Source organism: Protopterus annectens, chromosome 9.part0 (genome assembly GCF_019279795.1).
Source record: "Protopterus annectens isolate FY-2018-M chromosome 9.part0, PAN1.0, whole genome shotgun sequence".
In the NCBI taxonomy this organism is placed as follows: Eukaryota; Metazoa; Chordata; order Ceratodontiformes; family Protopteridae; genus Protopterus; species Protopterus annectens.
This window is the reverse complement of record NC_056743.1, coordinates 1,159,625,638-1,159,647,154: the sequence shown is the minus strand read 5'-3', so window position 1 is coordinate 1,159,647,154 and position 21,517 is coordinate 1,159,625,638. Positions and strand designations below refer to the sequence as shown.

Here is a 21,517-nt window from a genome sequence, read left to right as displayed (position 1 = left end):
ACCTCATTACCACAATCAACAGAACAAGTTGGAGGGACAGGTTCATAACCCAGAGACTGTCCATGCTATGGAATAGACTTCCCATACATGTCAAACAGAGCACCTCACTGGCCCTCTTCAAGAGAAATCTTGATGAATGGATGGGAAATAGAAAATTCACCCCAGGGATCAGTCCAGTAGCTCCACTTGATAGAGGAACTGGGAATTAAGACCAGGTGGCACGATATCAGGGTAATCCTATGGGCTAGGCTTGTAAAGGCTCCAGGACCATTAGCCTAGTACACACCTATGAACCTATGAACCTATGATAGAACAATTAGTTCTCAAACTAAGGAGAAACAGGTGAAATGGGAAACATCTGATTACTTGCCACATGTTGATGCTCTGGAGCCTTCAGTAGGAAGCCAGAACAAAAGTTCAGTTGGAGTTGCACAGCAAGCAAAGGAGCAACAAACAGTGGCAATGACGATGCAGGCAATATTGTGGAGTCATGGACCAATGAGTTCCGATATGAAGGAGCAGCAGATGTCACAGGATGCAGCTGAAGAGGATATATCACTTAAAGACATTCTGGAACTTTCTGTAGAATGCCAGCAGGAAACGGAGAACAAAGAATGTGTTCTCAGTTTAGAATAAAATGATCTAAGAAAAGAGTTGCTTGATTTAACAGAGATTAACAGACATATTAAGATTGATGAAAGAAATATATTACAGAAAGTAAATAAGACCTAAAACATTAGAAGTATGATAAAACAGATGAACACAATGACCAGGACTATTAACAGAAATTCATGTGATATAACAAAATTTAATAGGGCATATTCTTCTTCTTCTTCTTTTGGCTTTTCCCAGTTAGGGGTCGACACAGCAGATCACCTGTCCGCTCATGATTGGCAGTGGAGTTTTACTGTGTCGAGTTGCCAGCCCGGCGCCCAACCTTCCACAAAAGGCACATACACACACACACACACACACCTACGGCCAATTTAGAGTGTCCAATCCACTTACAGCATGTCTTTGGGAGGAAACCGGAGCACCCGGAGGAAACCCACACAACCACAGGGAGGACATGCAAACTCCACACAGAAGGCACCCGAGCCAAGGATTGAACTGGAGAACATCTTGCTGTGAGGTGGCAATGCTAACCGCTGCACCACCATGGCCGCCCTCGATAGGACATATTATTGTGCAGCTAAATTAATAGCAGAAAAAGTCTTACCGCAAAACATAGAGCAGTAAGGGAAAGGAAGGGAAGAAGTAAAATGTCATCATGGAACCATCAAACAAAGAAACTATAAAGCAATTAAGACAAGAAGTATCACAGTTAAGAAGAATATGGAAAAGGGAACAAATCAACAAAAATACCAAGATTATCTATTCCACATTATGAAGGAGGTATGGGCCTCCTCAAAACGAATAACATGTATAGATCTGCACTCATGCGAATGTATACATATCTGCTGAGCTCATCAGATCTAAACACAGTGAAAGTTTTAAAAGGTGAAGACAGGAAGTCCAAGATGACCTGTTTGCTTGGTTTAGAAGAAACATTCTGGTATCAAGTGGGAATGTAAATCAAACCAGAAGTAAGGAAAACTCAGAGAGCTACTTATACATTTAACTCCATATGAATTGCAGAATGCGTCAGTTCTGGGCACATTATAAGCACCATGAAGAACACTTTTGCTAAAAATCAAAGACTGAAACAATAATAATTTCATGAACTTTAATTAGTCCCTGACTTAAGAATGGAGTCCATACCTGTCATGGTATTTGATACCCAAAGGATTTAGAGAAAAGTTGGCTAGCAAAGAAGCTAAAAAAAGAGTTGCGATAGAAAAGGTCAGGGCATCAGAGGTACTCTACCAGCATCTGGTAAGTGACGCAGTAGGTGACACAAAGAAACTATATTAGGTTGTAAGGCAAAAACAGAAAGATAAAGAAGACAGTCAGCCACCCTTCTTAAGAGATGCCAGCAACAATCTGTTCACTGGTCCACAGGACATCAAAGGCAGATGGAAGTAGTATTCCCAGCCACTTCTGAATGAAGAAAGCCCCACAGAAGTTGGACTGCCCCAGACACAACCTACAGTGAGAGAAGAAAAGGAGCCCACCCTAGAAGAAGTAAGAATAGCACTAAGGAAATGAGGTCAGAGAAAGCAGCAGGCTCAGATGAGGTCACAGAAGATGTGATAGATGACATAACAGTGTGGAGAGAAAGGTGTATCCCAGATGACTGGAGAATAAGCATACTTGTACCAGTGTACAAGAACAAAGGGGACATTCACAACTGAGGGAAGTACAGAAACATCAGACTCCTATCCCATTGCATGAAAGTTCTGGAGAGGGTGATTGATAAACTGATATGCAGAGTAGTAGAATGTAAGCTGGGAGATGAGCAGTTCAGATTCAGATCAGGATGCAGCACAACTGACCTGATGCTTGTAGATAGTTGGGAAGAAGCTAGAGATGAAGAAAGAGTTCAACTGGGCATTCCTAGATTTGGAGAAAATATATGACAAGATCCCAAGAAAGATGATTTGGCCAGTATCGGTGATTTGAAGTCTCAGAAACATTGGAAGAATTAGTTCAGGCTGTGTACAAGGACTCAGTGACTCAAGTACGAACTATGTTCGGCCTCACAGAGGGGTTCCCAGTAGGAGTGGGTGTGCACCAGAGTTCAGCTCTGATCCTGCTGCTGTTCAAACTCATGATGGATTACATTAGCAAACAGGTTGGAGGGGACAGATCAACAAAGTTGCTGTATGCAGACAATGTGGTATTACAGGCAGAATCTGAAAAAGAACTTCAGCAAAGGATAGGAGAATGGAAGGCAAAACTGAAGGCACATGGGATGAGATTATGCACAGATAAGACAGTGGTAGTGGCAGCAAATTGGGGAAATCAAAAGGACCTGAGAATTGAGATAGAAGGGAAGATAGTGGAACAGGTAAATAGCTTCAAGTATCTGGGAAGGGTGGTTGAGGAGAAGGGAAGTCTGAATGAAGAGGTCACAGCTAGAATCAGAGGGGCTGCAAACAACTGACATACAGCATCAGGTGTTGTCTATGACAGAAGAATGCTAAAGAAGCTGAAAGTAAGGTGTACAAGACAGTGGTGTGACCAGTACTACTGTATGGTACAGAAACCTGAACAGTAAAGGCAGAGCAGATGAGAAAGCTAGAGGTGATGGAAATGAAGTGCCTGAGAAGGGTGGTCGGATGCACACTGTGGGACAGCCAAAGAAATAAGGACATAAGAGCAGAAGCCAAAGTAGCTCCAACTGCAGAAAAGATCAAAGAGAACAGATTACGGTGGTTCAGGCACATATGCAGAAAAGCAGAAGACAATCTGATGAAGAGAATTTGGGACAGACAGGAAGAAGGTAAGAGGAAACAAGGACAGCTAGCAAAGAGGAGGATGGAATGTGTGAAAAAAAGTTTGTGACAGTCAGGCATGAGTGTCAAAGAAAGCAAGAATATGGCATTGAATCAAGAGAGATGGTGACATCACAATACACCAACCCCATGTAGAAAATGGGAAAAGGGGGCTGATGATGAAGCCATAAGTACTGAAGTATACACTGTCCATTCTGTAGAACAAGATGAGAATAAAATAGTTTCCACAAGTGAAACAACTGATAGGTTTATTGCCGAAATATACCTGTCATGATGCGTTCTTATATGTATTTTTTTATTTGGAGTCTGATAAAAATCCCCAGTAGTTGTTCCTTTACAATAAAAATGTAAACAATTATCAGAAACCAGATTGCCAATGAATTTGTCTGCTTTCAAAATAGGCCAAAACCGATTCATAACATTTTTCACTTTATGAATGTTACTACAATATGCTGTCACAAATCTCAAGGGGACCACCTTAGATGTGTCACTACATTTAAAGATTCATCAGTCACCCTACTGTTATAACCCCTATCCAGAAATCTTTCCAATGCATTAATAGCTTGAATATTCCACTCAGCAGTATCACTACAAATTTGTTTAATTCTTGATGACTGACAGTATTGAATATTGTTTATGATAAAAGTTGGACGCAACAAAGAATTTTTAAAAAAGGGCTTATGGTGTAACATCATGTGTAATCAATATTAAACAAACTGCATTTATCAGTAAACTTAAGTCCCCAGTCATTGACATTCAAATATTTAGCAAATCTGCTGTATAATAACTGAACATTGTTCCAGAGAACTCAGCAATTGTCCAGAAAATATCTCCACATAGTGAGGTCAGAGTGACAGGGTTTATAGAAGCATCATTTACATGATATTGCTCAAAGTGACCCACCTCGAGATCTGTATAAATGGGTGCAAATGTAGCAGTAGCCTTTTATTTGTAAATAGCATTTGCCATCAAAAGGTATACTATTTGTTTCCAACACCATTTCTAAAAGATCCAACAAAATACAATTAAATCTGTTGGCTACAGCTAACTTCTGATAAGCCAATACCTGATCCTTTATCATATGAAATAAAGGTATATAAACACTCCACAACAAAAGTATGCAAAATGTTGTATTTTATACTTGTAGTTGTTCCATTAGTATCAATTATTTGGTGGCTTCATGAAATTTGACCTTATCCCAAAACGTTTTACAGAATTCCAAAAATTCAGCTATGGATTCAATGATTGAACCCTTATTAGAAACAATCTGTCTGCCTGGAATGGGGGTAACCCCTTTATATGTACCTTCGGTAATAGGTACACTGTTTGGCTAAAAGGTTCATGGCTGGTTACTAGGCTAACAACCATGGGGGGGGGGGTTAACCCTAGCCCTATTTCCCAAAGGTGAGACTCAATCCCTGCACTTTGTGAATGTAAGATAAGCATCCTAAATGCCAAACCTCATGTTGCCAGAAGATGCTTTTGAATTTCAGGTATAATAATCCACTTAGGAACCATTTACAACAAAAAAAATTTCTAAAGACTTTCTAAAAAAATCCAGTAGGATCACATTCCATATGAGTCCATAAGTTTGTAAGTCACTGAACTATTTATAAGCTTCCACCTTATAGTATTTAAATGACAATGCTACCACCTCATTACCCTTGTCTGCATTATTTACCACCAAATCCTGTTTCTTCAATGTAGTCAAATGGTTCATTTCCAGATATTTTGAATTATTGCATTAGTTTCTAAAAATCGATCTCTGATGAGCATACATTTCTTTGATCACCGATTGCTTGAATGTTTTTACACAAGGGTGATAAGGTGGTTGAAATGTTGACTCATGGAAAGAAAAATAAGTCAGTACTGACATCAGATACCTTACTATCCTTGGAATAATGCCAATATATGTTTAGTGGATGTGAAAAGACTCTAAGATATTGAATTAAATGAGGCAAAATAACTAAAGAAGTTAGAATAAAATGTAAAATGTAAACTTTCATTTAATAAAGACTGAGTTGATATATTTAGAACCGGACCAATCAAATTGATTACGAAATTGTCCATTATCATACCATGGTCAAATTTCCTGAAGGGTTCTCATTACCAGCATAGCCTCTACCCCTGGATTTATGATATCTGCACATCCCACATCTATATTTCTTGGGTTTCTCCCAAAAAACATCCTTTTATACTGTGGGGAGGTGTCGGTTTCTTTAGCGGTACTACAATGTGATTATGAATCAGAAGAAGCATCCAAAGGACATAGAATAGACGTAAATTAATGCTTTTCTCTTAACTTTGCTTCTTTCACACCAATACTGTAAATTGAAAAAAAAACAAATTGTCTTTCTAGATTTTAATCAAACAAAATCTTGACCAGACTCTTAATTCTTTAAGTCACTGTTAGACTTTATCGTTTTTTTTTATATTCCAGTTCACCATCCAGTTTATGCATCTGCTGAGTGAAAGCAGAAACCAACAGTACTAAATTTAACTATAATAATGTAACTGCAACAATGTTCTTATTAACCAGTTCCTTTAAACTTGTAATAGTCAGTTCACAGACATTTATTAAACATAGAGATATGAGACTACCTTTTGTATCACCTGCCAGCGGTGCATAAATACAGTGTCTTCCAAAACAACACTGGGCTGCAGGAATAGCTTGTGGACCCTTGACGCCATCCATTATTGTTGATACGCTTTAAGTAAATGTAAATGCCAAATATGAACTTACAATTTCTTGAAAGAAGTTGATAAAGCAGAAGGCACTTCTCTAATCTCTTGTTTAGGATCCAGCATGAGTGACCATGAATAACTATTTTTTCTAACACCTGTAGAAGATCCACCTCCACAGAAGGGAAAATATGAAATATCATCTCTACTTGCATTGATTCCCTCAAGAAATGACAATAAATCCGCAGGAATAGACATTACAGCAACAAATTTCAAAATCACAATTAGTGACAGAAAATTAGTTCCACTCCTTTGGAAATCATTATATAACCAAATATCAAAATCTTGTACATGAAGTCAAAATGAAGGGTGTACGTGTGAAGCATACATAAATTCCAAAAACAAAAAACATAGCACCCAGATGTCCAATATGACACAAATTTAGTGTGATGGTATTCCAAGAGACAGCACAAACTAGGTTTCCCTATGCAACAGCAGAGCTTCTTTAGTGCTGATATAATCAATGCAACCCCTCATATTTATGTACATAAGAGCAGAAATTAAAATTAAAGTCCACACATTTTAGTTATTCTAATACATTAGATTCATGCAGTAATTCAATATCATATATAACTGCACCAATAGATGAAAATATAAAACATTTTAATGTTCTGATTCTGCATTAAATTTCCAGATGCCAGTTATACAAGCAATTATTTTTTTAGTTAGTAAAACTCCATGATTCATACCTTTCAACTGTCCAGATTTTCACACAATATCTAGATTTTTGCCTCATATTTTTGGTCTGTTCTTCATAAAATGTGTGGTTTTCTAGTAAATCAGTCAGGACTGAAGTCAGTAAATAATGACATACATTTTTGTTCATTCTTCATACCATTCAGAAAATGGCATGCTAACACAAATACTGTTATTCTAGCAACTTACTAAGTTTATAAGAACAACATTTAAAATCTATCCCTGTTTTGGTGTCTCTGCCCCATAATTCTAGGCTTTGTCCAGATTTCTTGCACTAACTAAGAGGTTGAGAGGTATGATAATGGCATGTTATGAATTATTAGAGGCACATGCAAATAGATATATCTTTCTCAGCACTTTAGAAAATGCTGAAGTAATTCTGTGAGTATGTAGTCTAAACTGTAACTGCACCACTGTATTACGTAGGAATCAGGAACCTTTTGAACATTAATTTTCCAGCTATGCATCAAGTCTTGTGTATAAAGGTATTATAGGTCCTCAGTATATGAATAGGCACTACTATTTTTAATTAGAAATGATCTCTGTAATACTTCACTGGTACTTAGTATACGTTTTGTAAACATTCTGTGTATCTGTGTACTCTTGCATGTACGTTGCATGCTCTATGCATTTCCATGTGTAGCAGAGAGATTTTTTTTGTTATGCAGTTTCCTTTTTTTTATTATGTACTGTTTCTTGAACACAGACAGCATAGATGTTGTTGTCTTTCGGCTTTTCCCAGTTAGGGGTCGCCACAGCGGAACTCCGGTCCGCTAATGATTGGCAGTAGATTTTCACGAACGCCAAGGTGCAAACTCGATGTCCAACCTTCAACGAAGGCACACCCATTTACGCATGTGTTTCGAATGCCCACCCAACCATGGGGAGGACATGCAGACTCCACACAGAAGGCACTCCCTGCACTCCAGCCGAAAATCGAATGGGAGAACCTCTTGCTGTGAGGCAACAACTGTAATATTACAAGATGCCTTTATTGTACTCATTAATAATGGTGAGGTTTGGAAGTTTGTCCTTGTTCGTTCTACTTCATGCAGTTGTAGACTGACACTTTACTTGGGGGGGGGGTGGGCAGTCTTTGAACTAATTGCTCTGAGTGATTACCCTCCTGCTACTTTCTCTGCTATGAGCAGGCTTCCCTTTCCATGGTTTGCTTCTTTCTACCTGTGTGCTCAAGTATTATATCATATTGATTTCAGTTTGCTTTAATCCTTATGTATTTTACAAATGGAGAAAAGACGAAAATGAGCAGCGGAGCACAACCCAAGAACACTGGTTTAATAAAGGCAATATTGTAAGCACAAAACACGCTTTCGGCGAGCCCAATGTCTCACCTTCTTCAGACAAAATTACAAGCCAACTAGCTAACACTTTATATAATCAGCAGTCAATCAATTTTAATTAAATCAGTACTACTTGTCTAATTAAGTTAAATAAATCTATGTACAACGATTTTAAAAGGATAGCTTAATTTAAAATTTAAAACCTATAAAACTATTTTAAACTTGATAAGTACACGTAATAAATATAAATAAATAAATTAAATAAATTTATAAATTTAATTTATGTGCATATACCTATATATATGTGTGTGTGTGTGTACTTGTACAAAAAACATACTAATATACACATGTAAATATAATTATAACAGTATGTGTATAAATATATAAATATATATAGTTATGTAAAACACACTAATTGATAACCAAGATGCATTTTAAAAACATTATATGTTAACATCTTTATAACAGCATCATACTAAATGCAAAAACATCTAAAATAGATGATTACATAGTCCTTAAAAAACAGCGTTCATCTGTTTAATTAATAAACCTGATTCATTTAAAACAAAGAACAAAACTTATTGCCATATTCTTATATATGTATATATATATATATATATATATATATATGCAACAGTTTATGCAAACAGACAACGTGCTTCACACTATGCATCTACCTTTTTGTAGATAATAATTTAAGAACACAAGCAATAGATACAAATTCATTTAAGCCTGGATGAGTATATGCACATGTACGTAACTGCCAAACCAGTTCATTTATCATTATCATTATTATTTTACAAATGGGCATTCATATACCAGCTGACTTCCATCATGGTAGCACATTTTCTTTGGCTGGACTGATGAGAATGGGGACTGTTTTGCTCTCTTCCATGCCTCACTTATTTCTAATGTGTTATTACCGGACACACCAAGCTTGGTATATTGCATTCTTTTCTTGCCTGCTCTCATTGTGGTGGTGTTTCTTTGCTTGACTCAAATATAATAACCACTGCAGTCAGATACCAATGAGTGAAAGTAGTTTCTCTACATAAGATTCTGGATACAAATTGTATAGAATTATGTATAAAATTAACTTTTTATCAAACTAAATGTATTCTATTGGTCTAATTGAATGAATAATTTACAAGTGGGAATTAGATGTGCTCTCTAGGGATGATTGCCCTTTTGTGGGGATTGTTTGACTGTAGAGTTGATATATATAAGTAAGGGGGTATGTGGATGGAGACCCCCCCCAAGTAAAAGCATTTTTTATCTGCTGAATTATGTATTTTATGTTCATGAGGTTTAATGAGATATTTTGTTATTCCAAGAGAGTGGTTTCGGCCACCAAGTAAAAGAATTTTCATTTCTGTTATATTTGCAGAATTGTATATTTATGTTGGTGTTGTTTAGCGAGAGGTTTTGGTATGCAAGAAGAGTTATTTCAGCAGTGTTGGATTGGTTTAGTTTTTGGTGGGATCATACAGATTTTTAATATTTTATGTAGTTTTTTGTCAGTTATTTGTTTGTGGTTTAGCAGTGTTGGAAAAGTCTTGTTTGCTGGATGTATGTGTGTATTATATTCATCATGAAAAGAGGTTAAAAACATTCAGCCATTTGATTGATCAATGTTTTAGCCTTCACTATTTGATAGTTAACATTCTGAATGATTAGTCATTGAGAATGTAATATACACAGGTGTAACTGTGGCCATCGATTCATAAATTGTATTACAGTTCAGCAAATGGTTTGTGATTGAATCACACTTCTGCTATCATTACAAATGGGCAGAATGCATAGGGAAACTAGGATCTGCCTGCTACAGAACCCATGTTAACACTTGGAGGGGATATTCAATGGGCTGATTTTGATGTAAGGTTTTGAACTGTGTAATGCTGCAATGTGCACAATCAACACTGAATGACACACTCATACATACTTATATTATATATATATATATATATATATATATATATATATATATATATTTATATATATGGATTCACTTAGAAGCTCGAAATACCGACATATCGAAATTCAGTATTTTGAGCTCATAAAGTGGAATCCTGAAAAAAAGCGAAACCTCAGAAGTGCGAAATTCAAAACCTCGCATACCGGAGGTTTTGAATTAGCACTTCTGGTGTTTCACTGTGGTTATGGATTCAGATAAGTGTTGATTTGTTAAGGGTTTTGGTTAGGGGCTGTGGTGTGTGTTAGTGTGTTTTGTTGTTGTGATTTGTGTGCGTGAGGAGAATGTAGCTTGCATTGTGGTGGTGTTTTGTGTGTTTTTGCATGTAGTGCGACCTCGGAGTTAGAATATTTAAGTGTGAGGTGTGAGGGATGCAGTCCCCCACATGGGGGGTGCAGGGGGGCTTGCCCCCCTGCTTTTATGTAGTACAGAGCTTGTGTGAGTGTGTGTGTGTGTGTGTGTGTGTGTGTGTGTGTGTGTGTGTGTGTGCGGGGAAGAATGTGTGTGTTTGTGGACAGCAGAAGCACTAATTCAAAATCTCCGGTATGCAAGATTTTGAATTTCGTGCTTTGGAGTTTCTGTTCTTGTTAGGTTTCGACTTCATAGCCTCAACATACCGAATTTTGACATTTCAGTATTTTGAGGATATAAAGTGAATCCATTTATGTGTATATATATATATATAGATAGATAGATATATATGTGTGTGTGTGTGTGTGTGTGTGTGTGTGTGTGTGTGTGTGTGTGTGTGTGTGTGTGCACGCATATAATATGCACACCACACACATGCATGCACACACACATGCACACACACACACACACACACACACACACACACATACACATACACACTCACCTGAGACCACTCATACCTCTGTAGGCTCACACACACACTACCACATACATGCATACATACACACTGTCCCACTCTCACCACCACTACCTCTCTGCTAAACTTACCTGTAATGTGGTCTCACTCATCATGAGGAATGGAGGAGCATGGCATTTTAGCAGTGATAATTAACACAGCTGGCTGTGCTAATTTACGTACCCAAGCAACTGTCACTCAGGTGTGAAAATCCCTTACCTCAGGCATGTGGGGGAAGAGCATATGGGTAATTTGCACAGGTCAGTATGGATAATTTGCATAGGTTAGTCCCCTAGAATGCTTCCTTAGTACAACCATGGGGATGGCTCACTTTTGTGAGTCTACACATTGTGTAGAAACACTGTGGTGGGACAGTCTGTGAATTGTAAAGGGCTACCCCCAGTGGTTTTCCACCCATGTCGTCTTATTCCTGGTGGCAGTCCTTTCTGAATCCCTGCCTTAATCTGTCATAGAAGGACAAGAATAAAGCATGGAAGTGTAGGAGTATCAGTCCGAATGACTGTAGGATTCTGTCAGTGTTTCTTACTTTGTGACAAGCATGATGATTAACTGGTTAAGGTTATTGCCACAAAATGTTAGTGTCTAATATTTAATCCTGACTGCAAGCTATTGTCTGCCTGTGTACTGTAAGTTCTTCCTATGTCTTTGTAACATTCTTCAATTACTTTGGTTTCATCACACCTTCAAGAATGATACCTAAATTGTCTGGTTACTTTAAACCATCCATGCCTTCCATTTACCCTTACCCTTGTGCTGTAAAAAAGTTTGTAGTGGAGAAGTTCTCTTAAATGGTTAAATAAATAATAAATAGTTAAACTTTATGAGCTATAGAAAAGCAGTAAGAACGATGGAATTACCTCTTCTGTTACAGTGATACAAGTGAATAGCTAGTCATGTGCACCCCCACAGCAAGTATGGAAATGTGTGCATGAGAAGGAACTGTGGGGTATGGTGACCCTTTAGTAGTGAGATCCAGAGGCAGCTGAACACTGCTATATGCCTAACTATGTTGTACAGACTTTGTGTTGCCCAGCATTTATCCTGAATATGATTACTTAGGAAAACGTTATGCCCCTTTGTTTTTTTCTAGATTACATGTGGAGATATAACTAATTATTGTTCTGAGAGCCAGAGGATTTTAGACTAAGTTCTCAAAGAAGTGCTTTTCACTCACTGACTTAAATCTGTTTGCTATGAAGTACTGGTATAAAAGGTTGCCATGCTGCTTGTATTTGTTTTGCAGGTGGTCTTTAATTCTATCTTCAACATTTCACAGTTCAGTATCTTCCCAAATGAGGCCAGAGAACCCTCTAGAGAGCCAGGAGGTGACCTACAGTTCTGCTTTTTAGTATTCATGCCAGGCTTTCAGCTGATGTGTTATAGGATTTGGTAATACTCAGAACCAAGATCCCATGCATAGTGGAAAGGAATTTCTTTAAGGGATGGGTAACTGATTTGCATCACACTTCTGTATTCTGCTGTCAATAACTGTTTTTCAGATGCTGCCACACTGGAGCTGATGAGAACTCCTCGCTGCTCCCTGCCTGATATCCATGACACCAGTGGGAACAGCACACGCAGAAGACGCAGTACAAGATCAGCATGGAAAAAAAAGAATATCTCTTGGAGGTAAGCATCAGACAGAAGAAGCGAGTGAGGTCTCTGCTTATGTTTTAGATATTTTTTTTTTTTTTGCTGTGCTGTAATATGAAGTGAAATCTGGTCTTGACAAGATAACTAGCTACTCAGCTCCACTTTACATTGTGCTCAGACAGCAATGGCCTAGCACTGTAACATGCAGTGAGGGAGAGCAGTGAGGCAAGCCTAACAGAAAAACATGGGGCATTCTGTTTACTTAGTGCCATATCAAGCTGGAGGCAGAAAGCCATAACTTGGTTGATAAGGGGCTGACATGCTGAAAGATTCATGAACACCACACCTCAGGAAAAGAAAAGAGGATAAAAGGATCAGTGACCGGTCACTGTTGAGAACACACTTGAAGACCTAAGTGCACAAAATAAGGGCAGATTAATTTTAGAGCAGTCCAGTAACAAAAATTCTTAGGTCAAGCTCTGGCAGAGTAGATCCTTGTATTGTAATGGTTCCAGTGTCTATGACCACAGTGGCAAACCATGGTATGAGGAAGAAAAAAACATATCCAGACTACAAAAGCAGGCTGTTGTTGGCACAACCATAGGCAAATGTCATAGTAAAGTTAGCAGGGACTAGTTCATGAAGTTCATGACCTGTGAATAGTAGAATAATGTTTTACTCCATGTGACTTACATAAGCACCGGTGTTCCTTCAGCATTCATAACCTTGCTGAAAGGAAGAGATGAAAAGTCTTTATCCAGGACAACAGCAGGAAAACCTCTGACTTGTCTACCGTGTACCAGATGAGCAGATTTCCTACATTTTATGATAGAGGCAAAAAAATCTATTCTACCCAATATGGAGGTTGGAAGTATGGGCTTTAGGAATTAAGTTTCAGAGAAATCTTTATTGTGGCTGAAGTCCAGGAGCATAAAGATGGGAGCTAAATGAATGAATGGACAATGGCATAAACATTGATCAGGGAGAAAAAGACTTCCAGCCACAAAAGATGTAGTCATCACAGAAAGTGTGTGTCCTGCCCTTGTATATTTGTAAAAAACTGCACTTCATTTCCCTGATTTCAGTAACTAAGACACTTAGAGTGATATATTTCTCCTAGCCTCTGCATCCTTTTTCAGTTCACTTTTTCTTACTGATTTATTTTTTTGAATTCCTAATTTCTGCTTTCAGAATCCGGACATACCCAAAGGATCGACAGCTGGGTCATGGAACCATCCGTAGCTTGATGCACTATGCCTTGAAGGTCTGGAGTGAACCAACACCTCTTGAATTCCCTGAAGTGGCTGGAAGTGGGGCAGACATCATAGTGGAGTTTCTGAAGGCTGACCACCAGGATGGTTACCCCTTTGATGGACCTGGAGGGATGGTGGCACATGCCTTTTTCCCCAGTGACCAGCATCGGGCTGGAAATGTTCATTTTGACAGTGATGAAGACTGGACATTTCGTTCTCCTGGTATGTTTCCACTTCAAGATACTACATCTCAGTACTTCAGCTATCCTGTCTCTTTTTGCTGAGGTCTGTAAAATTTGATGGCAGAAAAGCTGTTAGCACATTTTGTTTTCAAGCTTAGAAGAGAATTTACCCTCCGATGCAGACATGTACTAGTCTATAAAATGTTGCTTATTTTCTTTTTTCTTTTCCTTTCTTAGCCCCAGTGTAGTGTGTGTGTGAGTTTGTTTCATCTGTGGCTTATCTGTCTGTAGTGTACTAGTTTGTTTCATCTGTGGCTTATCTGACTGTAGTGTGTATGAGTTTGTTTCATCTGTGGCTTACCTGGCTGTAGTGTGTGAGTTTGTTTCATCTGTGGCTTATCTGGCTGTAGTGTTTGTGAGTTTGTTTCATCTGTGGCTTATCTGGCTGTAGTGTGTGTTAGTTTGTTACATCTGTGGCTTATCTGGCTGTAGTGTGTGTGAGTTTGTTTCATCTGTGTCTTATCTGGCTGTAGTGTGTGTGAGTTTGTTTCATCTGTGGCTTATCTGGCTGTAGTGTGTGTGAGTTTGTTTCATCTGTGGCTTATCTGGCTGCAGTGTGTGTGAGTTTGTTTCATCTGTGGCGTATCTGGCTGTAGTGTGTGTGAGTTTGTTTCATCTGTGGCTTATTTGGCTGTAGTGTGTGTGAGTTTGTTTCATCTGTGGCTTATCTGGCTGTAGTGTGTATGAGTTTGTTTCATCTGTGGCTTATCTGGCTGTAGTGTGTATGAGTTTGTTTCATCTGTGGCTTATCTGGCTGTAGTGTGTGAGTTTGTTTAATCTGTGGCTTATCTGGCTGTAGTGTATGTGTGTTTGTTTCATCTGTGGCTTATCTGGCTGTAGTGTATGTGAGTTTGTTTCATCTGTGGCTTATCTGGCTGTAGTGTGTGTGAGTTTGTTTCATCTGTGGCTTATCTGGCTGTAGTGTGTGTGAGTTTGTTCATCTGTGGCTTATCTGGCTGCAGTGTATGTGAGTTTGTTTCATCTGTGGCTTATCTGGCTGTAGTGTGTATGAGTTTGTTTCATCTGTGGCTTATCTGGCTGTAGTGTGTGTGAGTTTGTTTCATCTGTGGCTTATCTGTCTGTAGTGTGTACTAGTTTGTTTCATCTGTGGCTTATCTGGCTGTAGTGTGTATGAGTTTGTTTCATCTGTGGCTTATCTGGCTGTAGTGTGTGAGTTTGTTTCATCTGTGGCTTATCTGGCTGTAGTGTGTGTGAGTTTGTTTCATCTGTGGCTTATCTGGCTGTAGTGTGTGTGAGTTTGTTTCATCTGTGGCTTATCTGGCTGTAGTTTGTATGAGTTTGTTTCATCTGTGGCTTATCTGGCTGTAGTGTGTGTGAGTTTGTTTCATCTGTGGCTTATCTGGCTGCAGTGTGTGTGAGTTTGTTTCATCTGTGGCTTATCTGGCTGTAGTGTGTATGAGTTTGTTTCATCTGTGGCTTATCTGGCTGTAGTGTTTGTGAGTTTGTTTCAGCTGTGGCTTATCTAGCTGTAGTGTGTGTGAGTTTGTTTCATCTGTGGCTTATCTGGCTGTAGTGTGTATGAGTTTGTTTCATCTGTGGCTTATCTGTCTGTAGTGTGTATGAGTTTGTTTCATCTGTGGCTTATCTGGCTGTAATGTGTATGAGTTTGTTTCATCTGTGGCTTATCTGGCTGTAGTGTGTATGAGTTTGTTTCATCTGTGGCTTATCTGGCTGTAGTGTGTATGAGTTTGTTTCATCTGTGGCTTATCTGGCTGTAATGTGTATGAGTTTGTTTCATCTGTGGCTTATCTGGCTGTAGTGTGTATGAGTTTGTTTCATCTGTGGCTTATCTGGCTGTAGTGTATGTGAGTTTGTTTCATCTATGGCTTATCTAGATGTAGTGTGTGTGAGTTTGTTTCATCTGTGGCTTATCTGGCTGTAGTGTGTGTGTGAGTTTGTTTCATCTGTGGCTTATCTGGCTGTAGTGTGTGTGAGTTTGTTTCATCTGTGGCTTATCTGGCTGTAGTGTGTGTGAGTTTGTTTCATCTGTGGCTTATCTGGCTGTAGTGTGTGTGAGTTTGTTTCATCTGCGGCTTATCTGCCTGTAGTGTGTGTGAGTTTGTTTCATCTGTGGCTTATCTGGCTGTAGTGTGTGTGAGTTTGTTTCATCTGTGGCTTATCTGGCTGCAGTGTGTGTGAGTTTGTTTCATCTGTGGCTTATCTGGCTGTAGTGTGTATGAGTTTGTTTCATCTGTGGCTTATCTGGCTGTAGTGTGTGTGAGTTTGTTTCATCTGTGACTTATCTGCCTGTAGTGTGTATGAGTTTGTTTCATCTGTGGCTTATCTGGCTGTAGTGTGTGTGAGTTTGTTTCATCTGTGGCTTATCTGTCTGTAGTGTGTACTAGTTTGTTTCATCTGTGGCTTATCTGTCTGTAGTGTGCATGAGTTTGTTTCATCTGTAGCTTATCTGGCTGTAGTGTGTATGAGTTTGTTTCATCTGTGGCTTATGTGGCTGTAGTGTGTATGAGTTTGTTTCATCTGTGGCTTATCTGGCTGTAGTGTGTATGAGGTTGTTTCATCTGTGACTTATCAGGCTGTAGTGTGTACTAGTTTGTTTCATCTGTGGCTTATCTGGCTGTAGTATGTGTGAGTTTGTTTCATCTGTGGCTTATCTGGCTGTAGTGTGTGTGTGAGTTTGTTTCATCTGTGGCTTATCTGGCTGTAGTGTGTATGAGTTTGTTTCATCTGTGGCTTATCTAGCTGTAGTGTGTGTGAGTTTGTTTCATTTGTGACTTATCTGGCTGTAGTGTGTATGCGTTTGTTTCATTTGTGGCTTATCCGGCTGTAGTGTGTATGAGTTTGTTTCATCTGTGGCTTATCTGGCGGTAATGTGTATGAGTTTGTTTCATCTGTGGCTTATCTGGCTGCAATGTGCGTTTCATCTGTGGCTTATCTGGCTGTAGTGTGTGCGAGTTTGTTTCATCTGTGGCTTATCTGGCTGTAGTGCGTGTAAGTTTGTTTCATCTGTGGCTTATCTGGCTGTAGTGTGTGTGAGTTTGTTTCATCTGTGGCTTATCTGGCTGTAGTGTGTATGAGTTTGTTTCATCTGTTCTGTGGCTTATCTGGCTTTTTTATTTTCTATGGAGGCTACACTTTCAAATATTTTCTTTTTTTTTTTTTCAATTTATTTTGACATCATACTACCTGCTGACCGTTAACTCCCTGAGATCAACTGGTCCATTCATTGCTCATGGAGATGACAGCTGCTCCCAGTCCATTCCTTCGCCATGAGGGGAGATACAATTGCAGATGTGTAATCCTGGCAACCATTAGGGCATTTTAATTTTGCTACTTATCCCCCCAGGGGAGATGTGGGCTCTGTGTCACTACAGACGGACCACTTTTATTCCAATATGACATACCTCTGCAAGGGCTACTGCACTGTTGTAGTTGAGTCCCCCCATGTCCCTTTGCTTCTGGAGTCTGTTGTCAGGGGTGCACCCTACAGCACACTCCAAGAGTATCAAGTCACCTCAAGGGCAGATGAAACCGCAACCCTCCCAGGTAAGCTCTCTGATGTAAGTTGCATCTGTCTCTCTCACCACTACCTGGTTCTTCCAGCTTCCCATGTCAATAATCAGCCTCCGATTGTCTGAGCAACAGCCAGGGCTTTATCCTTATATGCCACATAGATAGGGCCTGAAGAACTTTTTTTTTCCGACTGCTTCAGTCTTATTTACTCTGTTGTTATTTGTTTTCAATGCATTATTTTTTCTAGTATCATGATGCAATTAGAATGTAAGTCCAAAGTTGGCTTTATGTCTTGAGTTGGCAGTATTTAACTGCACTTGAATTGTAGGTCATTTTAGTGCAAACAGTGCATAAAGGATGCCATACCATGTAGATATTTTTATCCAATAATCCATAGATTACCAGTGTCTACTTTGGTTATTTGAGAAAACTTTGGAATGCAGTAGGTATGGAAGGAATTCTACAGTGTCTTTACAAAATTTGTCACATAAAGCTAATATTGCAAGTTTTCACAGGTTGCTAAATAAACTACAAATGATGACCTACAATTAAAGATGTCAGGCGCATAAATCTTCCTCATACTGATGTCAACCTGTCTAATTCTATGACTGATGCATTTATACTGGTTGCAATGTCCACATTAATTCCTTCTGTCAGACTAGAGGGTTTTGTTTTCAGATTATTAAGTCTTGCTATCCTTCAGATTTCTACCTCAGATGCTTTTTAAGATTTTCTGTATATGGCTCACATTATCAGCTTTCTGTCTTACCAACTGGACTATCTACAGCTCCAGTGGTATTTACAAAGTGTCTGGCTCCAGTAATTGCTTACCGCAGACTCCAAGGCATTCATATTTTCCATATATGGATGATTGCCTGATATTTCCAGATTTATTTTCCATGTGTTGCAATTCATTAGAAAGTGTTCAGAATCCTACTCAGTCTGGAGTTTCAACTGATCTTAACAGAAATCTTCTCTCATCACATCTCACAGAATTGCTATCCTGGTTTGAATTTTAGATTCTTCCATGTGAAGAGCTTTTCTTCTTTCAGACAAAGTAGAAACATTCCAAACATTCTTTCCTGATTTTTTTTCACTCAAATCCAAGCATTTGTCAGGGAGTTTTTCAGGATTCTGGGATACATGGCTTCTATATTTCTTATGATTTCCCTAGCCAAACTTCACATGACAAAACATGTACTTCAGGTTAGTCTGGACTCAGCACCTTTACCCCTTATCTTTTCAGTTTTGGGATTGTAAGGAGGAAAGTTCTGTAATGGATAGACAGATTCTCTCAGAATCCAGGTCTCCCATTCTCCCTTCCACCTCCCCTTCAGTCTGTAACAACTGACGATTCAAATCTGGCTTGGGGAGTGGTTTTAAATAGAGTGAAAGTGCAAGGCTTGTGAAACAAACAAGAAAGATAAAAACACATATCTATCAAAGATATGCTGGCTGTAATAAATGCTCTGAAATCCCTAAATCATCTCTGGTCTCCTGGGCCTCTGCAAGTTTTCACAGACAACACCATAATGATGTGGTGCATAAACAAACATGGAGATATCAGATCTTACCCACTTTGCAAACTTTCTATGATAGCCTCAGAGGTAGCAGCTCAGCTCCATTTATCTCTTCAGACTACATACATTACATCAGAGCAAAATATTGTAGCAGACAAGCTGATCATGACCAGGGAAGTCCTCCATGAATGGAAATATCATCTTGGGGTCTTCCAAGAATTGATCCAACTGTGAGGAACATCTCAAGTAAATCTGTTGCCTCCTGTCTGAATAGACAACTAAAAATATTCTGTTTCAGTACTCCTTGCAAACAAGCCTAAGAGACAGGTGCCTTCTGATTTCAATGGCCTGTAATGTTCCTTTATGCCTTTCTACCCTTTTTACCAATATCCATGGCTCTTCTAAAAAGTTAGAAATCCCCAAATATTTTGGTGCCAACTCCCTTTTGGCCCAGACAACAATGGTTCTCCCTTTTTTTCTCTGAACCTGGCCTAGGACAATTACTACAGACTTCCCCACAGACTGGATTTGCCCAAACAAGACAGGGGTTGTTTTATACACCCCAACCTGAAGACTCTTAAACTGACTTCCAGGGTGAAAGAATGTTGAAACATTTTAGACACCTTTTTCTTTCTGAGAATATGCAGCAGGTAGTAAAGGTGGCCAGAAACCTGCTACTAGAAAATCATATATGTGTAAGTGGGAATAAATTTCTAGTTGGTACCAAACAAAGAACTAGGGCCCTCTTATGGCCTGCCTGCTTCTGGTTCTTCATTATTTGTGTGAGTTTCTGTCCTCTTGTCTTTCTTTATCCTTTACCAAAGATCATTTGGCATCCATCAATGTCGGTCTGCCATTGGAATCTCCTTTCAAACATTCCACAAGTGAAATAGTTTTTGAAATAGGTTTTACATATATGTCCACCTAGAAAACAGATGACAGCTCCTTGGGATCTTAACTTTGTGCTTGAAATACTTAACCTTTTTTTCATTTGAACCAAACTGTCAAGCTGAACTGAGGTTATTAATATCAAAGACTGTTTTACAAGCTCTTAAGGTGAGTCAACTCTACCTCATTTTTTCATAAAGATAGGGTTTCTTTACAACTAACCCATTTTATGCTTAAAGTGGTGTCAGAGTTTACCTAGACCCAGTCTATTAATCTTCTTGTCTTTTTTTTTTCAGATTCCCAAAACCAGGGGAGAAAAAATTCTCCATATTCTGGATGTCCATAGGCAGCTTAGCTACTTCCTTGTCAAAAGTCAGTCCATTATTAAAGAAGAGCAGTTGTTTGTCTCTGTGAAGTAAAGAGAAAAAGACAGCCAGTGTCAAACAGACTATTTAGAGAGGGTTGTCTCCTGCTATTTCTTTTTGTTATTCAAACCATAACAAACCACTTCCAGGCAGGAAAGGTCCCATTCCACTAGGGCTTTGGCTTCGTCAGTGGCTTTTTGGAAAGGGGTGGACTCTAAAAGAATTTCAGAGGCAGCAACTTGGTCCTCTGTACATATCTTTCCTAAGCACTATAAAATGGATTCCTTTTCCAGGCTCAGGACATCCTTTGCATGTGCCATCCTCCTCCCTTGTTACTTGTTAAGCTACAGTTATCTAATCATAGAGCTTACTGTACTGTAACAGTGATCTAATGTTGAACACTGTACAACAATGTAAGTAAAATTTACCATAACCATTGATGTTCTAATAGATTACTATTGCATTTGCTCCACCCATTTCCCAACTGCCTATTTTTTTACATTTATTAAGTTGCTAGGGTATATATGTATATATCTTTGTGTATATAGTTTTGCCTCTTTCTTGGCTATGTTTCCTAACATTTTTCTTTCAGGGCCATCGTCTACATTTTTGGGGGACAAGAAAGCTTTGTGCTTTTTGTACTCTGTTTTTTATATAGAGCTCATTGTGAGCCCCTGACAGTTAGACCCTGTGGAAGGTGTCTGTTAGCTATGAAAATCTGGCTAGCCCCATATAGCTTAGACTACTGCAACAGTTAATAGAACATCTACATTATGATAAGTTTCACATACAGAGCTCTGCTTTATCTGTTTCATCCTTTTTTTATCTCTATAGCGTTTATACTGGTGAAATCTCCCTATTATGATTTATTCAAATTTCTTTTTCACTATATTTTTTGGATGCTCTCTACTGAAATGTTTATTCACAAGTTCCTGGCTCTAAGTCTTAAAAAATAATTTTCCATCAAGCAGCTCATTTTAGCCAGCTGTTCTTTCACGATAATGATGTTCATGTTAATTGGATGCATAGTCTGAAAGCAGAAATAATTTTGTAATGATTTCCTGAAACTTTTTGTTCTCAGTATATCATTTTTCTTATACACCTCTAAATATAAAAAATTGACATGATTCTCATCAAAGATTATAATGAATTCAAGAAACACTCTT

The 21,517-nt window shown here is 38.7% G+C and overlaps 1 protein-coding gene across 1 annotated transcript in view; it reads left to right on the top strand.

Annotated features, from left to right (window-relative positions):
- Window positions 1–21,517, top strand: part of LOC122811893 (matrix metalloproteinase-17-like) — a 609,760-nt gene that overhangs the window by 128,014 nt on the left and 460,229 nt on the right. Inside the window, exons 4-5 of the mRNA XM_044084040.1 lie at window positions 12,498–12,627; window positions 13,783–14,066. Coding sequence (XP_043939975.1) covers window positions 12,498–12,627; window positions 13,783–14,066 — 414 coding nt within the window. The remainder of the gene's footprint in view (window positions 1–12,497; window positions 12,628–13,782; window positions 14,067–21,517) is intronic.